We start from the raw sequence: 10195 nt of genomic DNA on the forward strand, positions 1-10195 counted from the left end.
TCCTGGGCCACTGACCAGCTGTCCTACGCTATCCAACAAGAGCGAGGAGTATTGATTGGATAAGAAGTATTGATTGAACAGGCTAACTTAATAACAGTATCACTCTCGCTGGCATCGTAACACTCCTCTGCAGTTTGTTTCATATTAAAACCATAAAGCTACAAAATAGCTCAATAGCAAGGCGGACTGGAAGCACAGTAAAGAACATTCTCCTGCATGGGATCCCAAATGCATTACACAATCAATACACAAAATGACTCTGCAGAACACACAAAAGGGAATAAATTACTACAAACTGGTTAGACTAGCGATGTATAATACTGGGAGTTAAGTCACCTTTAAAAAAGGCTACTTTCTGCTGTACATCAGGGGGAGGGGCCGTAGAAAAGTATATGTTCAGCTTTGGTTACACACTAGAGGGTATTCAGCTACAGGAGGAACCAGTGGAGTGTGTCCACGCGTACGTCACATCTACACACTTCTGCAAATAGAAACCATGGTTTATCCCATAATACCTGACACCTTATAAAACATATTATAATAAAGATCGAATAATGGGTACAGAAAATTCCTACATGGAACTCTCTCATCATCTAGGCTACATTGTGAATGTAGGGCCAGGCAAAGCCCCCTTTAGAATCTAACACGGGTATACAACAGTATACATGGGGTTCTGATCATCAACATTAACGTGGGGCCGCAACTTTACAAGACACAGAGCAGAGCTACACCTGCAGAGTAGGAATGCAATATGCACAAAGTTAGTCAGACTGACGGTCCGACAAGCAGTCTGAAAGTCAAGCGAACAGTCAGAAAGTCCGACAGGCAGTCAGGAAGTCAGTCGGGGGGAACGGACTAACCGGCCTCAGTCGTCAGAGACGGACAGGCGGCTGAAGATGGGCAGGCGGCGTCCCTCGAAGCTGGGCGACTCGGATCCGCTGAGGCTGCTGGAGCTGCTGTAGCCCTCCAGGTCGGTGAGGGACTCGGCCGAGGAGCAGCGGTGGAGCACGGGCAGGCCTGGGAAGGAGAAGGCCTGGCGCTGGCTCTGCTGGTTCTGGAGCTGAATATGACACTTCTGGGCCACCTGGACCACCGGCCCCCCACACACGGCCTGGCACTTTGAGGAGGAGTCAGTGAGGGCGTAGAAGCGTGGCGTGCCGGGCAGGTCCCCCCCCAGGTCCGAGGAGAAAGGGTAGGCCTGTCTGAAGGCCGCCGGCTCAGGCAGGAGGGGGGAGAGGAGCTCAGGGCTCCCTGTGGAGGGAGGGGGGGACACGGAGGAGGCCCGGGAGAACAGCAGGGGGTCCTGGAGGGGCTGGAACCCGGTCAGCAGCTGTGGACGGAAGGCCGGAGAGGAGGAGGAGGAGGAAGAAGAGGAGGAGGAGAAGCCGGCAAAGCTGATGCTCTGGCGGAGCAGCTGAGGCCGCTCTCTGGCCCGGGGGTGCTGGGAACCCGGGGGAGAGTCCTGCTCCTCATTGTTGTGGACGAAGTGGCAGCGGGAGCCGTAGGGGCAGAAGCCGATGGTGTGGAAGGTGCGGCACGGCTCCGTCTTGTACTTAGGGTGGCGGCTCAGGCCGCGCACCTCGTCCATGCCGTGGGCAAACTGGCACTTGGAGCCGTACTTGCAGGTCCCGCTCTCCTCGTACGTGCGGCACAGTTCCGTCTTGTAGCGTGTGGAGAGTGGAGGGGTGGGGGCGGGGGTCAGGCACTTGGAGGAGGGCAGGAAGCCAGTGCTGAGGCTCAGGCCTGGCGGGGGCATCAGAGGCGGGGGGGTGGGGAGCTGGTGTTCGCGCGAGCCCAGGCTGCCGACGTTGCCCTCGATCATACTGACAGAACGGTCCACGCGGAACGGAATGTGGTTCAGAGACGAACGCGGCAGCTGTTGCTGGAACTCCCGGCTCCACGGTTGGTTTCCGGAGCTGAGAGGCCAGCCAGTGGGCTCAGCAACGGGCTCCACGCTGCCGTTGTTGAACTTGGAGTTGGGGAGAGTTACCGGACACAGCGAGTGCCTGCGCTGGAAACCCACGACGCGCTGTCTCTGCGTGTTGACTGGAGGGCCATCTGTCATGTCCAGACCGTGGAAATTCTATCACATAAGAAGGCAGCAGAGGGTCACATTCCATGGTCGATGAGCTAAACCTCTCAACATCATTGACATTTAGATAAAACAAAACCGATAGTGAAATATTGCCACAAGTTGACTATTTGCAGGTTGTTTTTACGCACGGGTTGGTGAGATTTAAGACCAAGGAACAAACTTTTGTTTACACGGTAAAACACATTTCTTAAAATAGCCATGTTGTTTAAATGTTGCCAAGAAACGTTATCAATGTGACATAAAACAAAGCTTTAGTTACTCATGCATAAAAATACGTTGTAAAACCAACTAAATAGCCTGTATTAGCCTACGGCATAATCGCTTGATACAAGTAAACTTTTCAACCGTCTAAACGATCAATATCAAATAGATTTTTACCTTGCAAAACTCCTCGTCCAGCTCCAAAAAAGGGGTCAGGAAATTGGAAGGCATGGTGTCTATGCCTGTGTAATAGGTCCGATGCGGTGAAGAATCGGTCGAGAGAGTAGAGAGACGCTCAAAAGAAGCGCTTCTAAACTTTCCTCACCATCTGCCGGAATCTGTATAAGTAGTTGGGGAAGCCTGGCTCCTCCCCCTGGGTGACGATGCGTGTCTTGCGCGGAGGTTGACCCCTCTTGTAGTAATGGGGTCTCTTGAATGAGCCTCCCCCTCTCTCTCTCTCTCCCTGCCCCCCCCCCCCCCTCTCTCTCTCTCTTTGAATACATTAGGCCCCTAGAAAAAAGTTCTGACTGAATCTGTGCTAGTGGGGAAAACCCAACTCAAGTTACACCAGCAGGCCTCACTGTCATGTGAGTTAGGTAGATCACATGTGATTACAACAGCATGGTATTCCTATACAAACCTATACAAACCTATACAAATTCCTATACAAACCATATATATATATATATATATATATATATATATATATATATATATATATATATATACATGTAAAAATGCTTATCGAAACATGATCAAAGCCAATCTCCAGTTCAGTATAACCACTTTGTGTATGAGTGTCCCATCCTACAAGACTGACAGGATGTTGTGGGTTATTTGATATTTGAAAAGGACTCCGTTGTCATTGTGCGTCCCAGCCTGCAGGGGGGGGGGGGGGAACAAAGGCTCCACAGAGATGATGTTGGTTCAGAGATTCACTTGTAAATGTGGAGCCAGAGCAGCAACAAGAGTCCCACCCTCAACTCCACTGGCCTGCATTGTATGGTGAGCCAAGTCGTTTGGGAGGGATGTGTGTGTGTGTGTCTGGGGGGGGGGGTGTCAGGGGGGTTGCATGTGCGTGAGTGTGTGTGTGTGTGTCGGGGGTAGGGCTGTTGGAGAAAAGAGCAGTTTAACAGTAAGAAGTTTGGAGATCAAGTGACGTAGCTGGCATTGTTTTCTGAAGATGGCCGAGGATTGCCGATGATTGTTCAACTGATCATCCATAGCCCCGTTCATCCATTCATACAGTTATCCAGTCGTCCCTCCATCCGCTCACCTGTTCAGTCCTTCATCCCTTCTCCCATTCATCCCTTTATCCCTTCATCCATTCACCTGTGGAGAGAACATCAGACCTCCGCTCACCAGGTCAGCTACCAGACTGCACCGCGAACAGCCACCAGTTAGCGGCACACACAAGGTCAACCAGTTCAGTAGGAGCTGTGACATGTGTTGAATCTAATGTGGTATAAAGGAGTGTATTCCCATGTTGCTCACCATGCCTGAACCCTTCAGCCTGGAGTTGGATGTTTAAACTTCCCCTGGAGCAATGCCACCCTCTCTCTCTCTTCACTGGTTTAACCAGAGGCGGTTCCTCATGGATGTACCTATGAACATTTAGGACCGATGAAGACTGTGTCTCTGACTGTCTAACCTTGAGGTCAAGGAAGTGACAGCGTTATTGAGCAGCTTCTTATCTTCACTATCTTCTTATCTTCACTTTGTCTTTTTTTATTCTCTGGAAGTACACTTAAAAGGGACTTATTATGTAGATTCACGTTCTTTTGACAACCAGTATATTCAGCATGTAAGTATGTTTGTATTCATGCTTTGTAAGTACACTTGAAGGATTTTTTTTTCCGGGCCAAATATCGTCTCTCTGGTCCCTCTGGATAGAAATACAATCAACACTGACTGTCTAAACACACTTCAAACCCCAGCTCTGTCTTATCATGGCTCAGAGGGTAAACCAACACACACAAATGTACACAAAAACCTAAGATAGCTCCAGAGTGAGAGAGACAAACAGAAAGAGGTAGAAAGATAGACAGATAGAAAGAGAAAGACAGAGAAAGAGTGAGACAGAGACAGAGGAGTAGAATTGTAGACGTGTGTGTAACACAAGTTGTTTTGTGACGGTCTCAGTATGTTGCATGGACGCTGTTACTTCATACTTCAACGCTCACTCATTCTACACGTTATCCTCCCTTCGCCTCCCCCCCCACTTCCCACTCCCTTTCTCCCTTTCTCTGCAGGGCCATGCCACTGTTCCACCAATTATCCATGAGCTATGGTCCTCACCATGGCAACAAGGCCCCCACTGGGAGGGACTGGCGTGATCACACTGAGACTGAGAGCAGGCCTGCAGCTGCACACTCACTGCTGAGGCCTGGGTGAGGGACCAGGGTCTGGGGAAGAGACTAGGGTCTGGGCCTGGGGAGACCAGGGTCTGGGCCTGGTGAGACCAGGGTCTGGGCCTGGTGAGACCAGGGTCTGGGCCTGGTGAGACCAGGGTCTGGGCCTGGTGAGACCAGGGTCTGGGTGAGAGACCGAGGCTTGGGTGGGGGGCTGCCAGCATGCCAGCCCCTTGCAGATTCCTCCACAGCTATAGATGACAACCAGGGAGGAGGGGGTTGGGGGGGGGTGTCATGGAGATGAGCTGGTCGTTGGGGTGGAGCGGTAGAGTGGGGGATTGGTAACTAAGGATGAGAAAAAAGTAGAGGGAAGGGAGAGGTGGAGGGAGGAGGGGGTGGATCATTCATTTTAATGATCAGACAAGGAGGCCACACTGATGGAACCTTGAGCACAACAGTCAGGGGAGAGGGCTCTGATCATAAACACACTCTAATAACACACACACACATACACACTCTAATAACACACACACACATACACATCCACACTCTAATAACACACACACACATACACACTCTAATAACACACACACACACATACACATCCACACTCTAATAACACACACACACATACACACTCTAATAACACACACACACATACACACTCTAATAACACACACACACACACATCCACTTACACACTCTAATAACACACACACACACATCCACATACACACTCTAATAACACACACACACACATACACATACACACTCTAATAACACACACTCACATCCACATCCACACTCTAATAACACACACACACACACACACACATACACACTCTAATAACATACACACTCTAATAACACACACACACACACATCCACACTCTAATAACACACACACACACATACACACTCTAATAACACACACACACACATCCACATCCACACTCTAATAACACACACACACACACACACATTAACAGCAAACACACATAGACCAATATGTCCATGATTCTGGGTCCAGGAACCATTTACCTCTGTGTATTCATCTTGCACTTCTATGCAACCACACTCATAAGTGTTCAATAGTGACACACACACACACACACGCACACATACATACATACATACATACATACACACACACACACACGCACAGCCTTAAAATAACATTGACAGCTGCTCAAGAGACTGGATGCTTTAACACCCAACAACACTTCTCACATTCACACCCTGCCTAAACCAGACATTCTGCATGTGTGTGTGTGTGTGTGTGTGTGTGTGCGTGTGTATACTTGTGTGTGTGCATGTATATGACAGTCTGGGCATTGTAAGCCCCAGACACAGTTTGAACACAGTGCCCTAACAAACATCCACCAAGCCACACACAGACAGCAGTTGAAGAGCAGTTGGCAGGAAGTTTGGTAGGCCGTATTGGGGTTGTCAAAAGAGGGTATTGGGAGCAATCGCTTTATACGGAGAGATCTTAGGACCGGGGTTTCTGGAGCTTTCTGTTTGTTATTTTTATAGAGGTTTGAACCTCATATGTAGATACAGTCACCCAGACTTACAATTCTAAATGTTCCATGTGTAAAGTACAACAGACGTCCAGCCTCAGAAGTGAAAAGCTCCTTGTGTATTTCAGTAGTCGAGGGGGACTGACAGCAGAACAGAGACAGGGTACATCATGGGACATCCATAACACACACTTCCTGGAAGCAGGCTGGTCATGTCCTGGCGGGAAACTGGGGGAGGAATCCTCTGCCTGCTGGACGCTTTTGTTGCCTGTGTGTGACTGTGTGTGTGTGTGTGTGTTTGTGTGTGTGTGTGTAACTGTGTGTGTGTCACCCCCGCACCAGACCTCTTTTCGGCTCTTGTCCAAACACATTCCAGCGAGGCGCGTCACTTTGTTACTGGAAAGACAGGAAGCTGCTACTGTCCTGAGTCTTTTCTATGTGTGCAGGGTGTGTGTGTGTGTGTGTGGGGGGGGGGGGGGGGCAGGATATGGGGCTGGGGGGGCAGGGGGTATTCGAACAACTGCTGAAGGGGAAGGGGAAAAAAGAGAGGGAAAGAGGAAAGGGAGAGAGGAGGAGGGTGACTGATCAAAAGATCTGGGGGTGGGGGGTGAAAGGGTGTGTGTGTGTGCATGGGAGTTGCGGTGTGTTTGGATGGGGGGGGCTGTCTCCTTTTGACCAAAGGATTTAGGCTGCCATAAGGCCTGGTGCAGGCTGAGCAGAGAGAGAGGGAGAGAGAGAGAGAGAGAGAGAGAGAGAGAGAGAGAGAGAGAGAGGGGGGGGGGGGGGCAGGGAGAGGGAGAGAGGGAAAGAAAGAAAAATACATAATAGTCATGATGTAAATAATATACTGTCAGTGAGTAAACAAGTGTATGTGTGACAGAGAATGTGCAATAAAAATGTGTTTGAAAGCTAACATGCTATTACACAGAAACATTTATTTAGTTATGTTGTTTCACAGTGATTCAACCAGCAAATCCAAACTGCAGTAAGTGCCACTTAAGTGAGCATTAAAAAAACAGTATAGTCAATATTCCAATATCAGAGCCATGGGGTGAAACTATTGTTTGGGGGCTCATTTCACACCGTAGTTGATGTATTGACTGTAATATAACTGAAGTTGATATTTACATGTACATGTACAGTATTCATTTAACAGACGCTTTTATCCAAAGCGACTTCCAAGAGAGAGCTTTACGAAGTGCATAGGTCACTGATCACAACAACCAGATAGCCCCCAAAACATTGATACATGATATGTGTATTTCCTGTATTATAATGTTGGTGCATAAACTACTACAGTCCAGACACTGAACACACAGAACACACACCTCAGACAGGTCCGATAAAACGCATATATGAATATTTTGTCTAATATCATTCTGCACCAACCATCAAACTAGCCCTGGAGGGATGGTTTTGGACTTCTCTAAAACTCTGATGCTGGTTCTGAGCCTGAGTGAGGGGGTGGTATAGGGTTGTGTTCTTTCCGGCCGTTGATGGTTGAACCATGAACCATGGAGGGTAGAATGGCTGTTCTAGAGTTCTGACTCCTCCAGCGTTCTAATCTCCAGGATGCCACCTGTCTGAATCCTACCGTGAAAACGTTGTAAAGACCACTCATTGGTTAACCTGGTACTGCTGTCCAGGACCGTAACCGCATTCAACATACCTGAGGGCCAGGGAAATGAAACCCACACCATTATTTATTTCCACATCATCCTGCTCCAAATATATCAAAATGTCCCCAGAGTTATGATTTACGTCTGTGGTTGGACTTCTGCTCAAACTCAAGACGCTGATTACAAACCTGGCGTTATTAACCAAAGAACCCATATCCGCTTGCCAAGGGCCACACTGGCAGCATAATGTCTCGCACACAAACAGTCAGGTGACACAGGCTCAACTGAACATCAGAATTCTCTTCGTCACTCCAGTTAGTATTTCAGCTACCACTGTAGTTCAGCATGGATTGGGATGTCAGTACTAAATCACATAAATTGCTCAAGATGGAAAGTTTTCAACGAAAACACAAATGATTTTAGAACAACTGTCACAGTGAAGGGTCAACGAACTGGCCCGTAACGGCTCATCTACTCTCAGCCCGCAGAGCGAAATCCATCAGTGGTGTTCATAGTGGTCTGTTGTTCTTCAGATCCTGTTGTGTCACTGTCTTGCAGCAGGCTGCTTCTATGAAACTGTTTGATGTTGCACTTGTCATGTGACCTTGTTTTTGTTGAACTGTGACTGTTGCATTCTAGATATGATCATTGTTCCGCTGTGCCTGGTGGCTGAGATGTGGTTACTTTGCACTGTGCAAGGGTTAGGATAAGGCTCTGTGGTAAGTGTGTGTGTAAGAGTGTTCCCTGACTGACCACCAAAATACTGTGTGAATGATGTGCTTCTGATCACTGAATGTCCGCTGTGTTTTCTATATGCACTATTTGGATATTGAATGAATATCAATGGAAATGCCCAGAGACGTTATGTTGATCAGAGTGGTCTTCCAGTCCTCATGGCCTTTGCTGTCGCCTGGTCATCAGCCCATTTGCACATCATTAGATTCCAAACGTGCTGCCATCTAGACTTCAGATCAGACCATCTGAGGACATATCACCAACATTTTGACAGAGAGGGAGATGGAAAGGGAGATAGAGAGAGAGAGAGAGAGAGAGAGAGAGAGAGAGAGAGAGAGAGAGAGAGAGAGAGAGAGAGAGAGAGAGAGAGAGAGAGAGAGAGAGAGAGAGAGAGAGAGGGAAAGAGAGAGAGAGAAAAGCTGCACCTTGATACAGGCTTGCTGTTCCTTTCCCAGGCCTTATGGTTATCTTAAGGTAGGGTTGGTTGGGAGGGTGTGGTGCGGGTCATTGTCCGTAGCTATGCAAACACAACCTTTCACATCCATTCAAGTGCACCCTGGGATGGAAATCGGCTAATTGACAAACAGTACATGAGAAAGCTAGAGGGGTCAGAGGGGGGTGGACTAGACCAGAAAGGGTGATAAGCTGAATTGTAATACAGCCCTCATATACATACCTGTTGACACACACACACACAAGCAGAAACACACACCCACACACAATCACCAACCTGCAGTAATATCTCTTTCTATCATTGTTGTTTATCACCTCCCGCATAGAGAGTTGTCTCAGAGTCACAGAGAGCTCCACACATTAACATGACATGCAGCCAGGCTGTGGCCCCTGCCAGGGGGCATGCGCTCAGCCAGGGCTGGGAGCTCAGCAGAGTGAAGTGTGGGTGTCTGATGTGTATTTGTTGTGTGGGTAGTGTGTGTGTGTGTGTGTGTGTGTGTGTGTGTGTGTGTGTGTGTGGTGTGTTTGCATCTGTGTGGAAGGGGAGGCCAGCCTTGGCCATGAGAACTTCCCACTTCGAGAGTCCACACACTCTACGACTTTGACACACACACACACACAAAACTAGATATCATACAAACACACACACACACAAATACAAACAGGTACATAAAAAGGGAACAGTGTACAAACACAGAAAGGCAAGCCATGAGTGTGAGTGTGTGTGTACCAGAGTGTGTACCTGAGTGTGTGTGTGTGTGTGTGTGTTTGACTGTGTAACAGTGGGATGGAGGCCTGTGTGGGACTGTCGAGTGTTTGCTGTAACACCCCAGCTCAGTGTTGAAATGAGCCTGTTGTTTTTCCCTATGTGTGTCTGGGAACCAGACAATCTATCTTCCAGGAAACCCCCCTGAAACACACACACACATGAATCCCTCCCAACCCCCGACACACACACACACACATTGTGGAAACTAGGACGCAACATATGTCTCGTGTTTCAGGTGTGAGATAGAGATGTATCCAACAGACTAATCTTTCTGTTTCACGGACAGAGGTTGAACCCATGATTTCACAAGAACTATTTTTTTTTCTTTCTCTCTCTCTCTCTCTCTCTCTCTCTCTCTCTCTCTCTCTCTCTCTCTCTCTCTCTCTCTCTCTCTCTCTCTCTCTCTCTCTCTCTCTCTCCAGTCAGTCAGTTATTGTGGGTTGTGGTTA

General features: G+C 48.3%; 1 protein-coding gene across 1 annotated transcript; it reads right to left on the reverse strand.

The window, feature by feature from the left end:
• On the reverse strand, window positions 1-2600 carry LOC146257172 (mRNA decay activator protein ZFP36L1). Its single transcript, XM_084674498.1, has 2 exons — window positions 2474-2600; window positions 1-2083 (listed from the first exon to the last, which is right to left on the reverse strand). The coding sequence occupies exons 1-2, from the start codon at window positions 2525-2527 to the stop codon at window positions 866-868; spliced, it is 1272 nt and encodes a 423-aa protein (XP_084530624.1). The 5' UTR covers window positions 2528-2600; the 3' UTR covers window positions 1-865.
• Window positions 2601-10195: the final 7595 nt, after the last annotated feature.

Source organism: Hypomesus nipponensis, chromosome 15 (assembly GCF_054491055.1).
Source record: "Hypomesus nipponensis isolate SF chromosome 15, ASM5449105v1, whole genome shotgun sequence".
NCBI classification, from domain to species: domain Eukaryota; kingdom Metazoa; phylum Chordata; class Actinopteri; order Osmeriformes; family Osmeridae; genus Hypomesus; species Hypomesus nipponensis.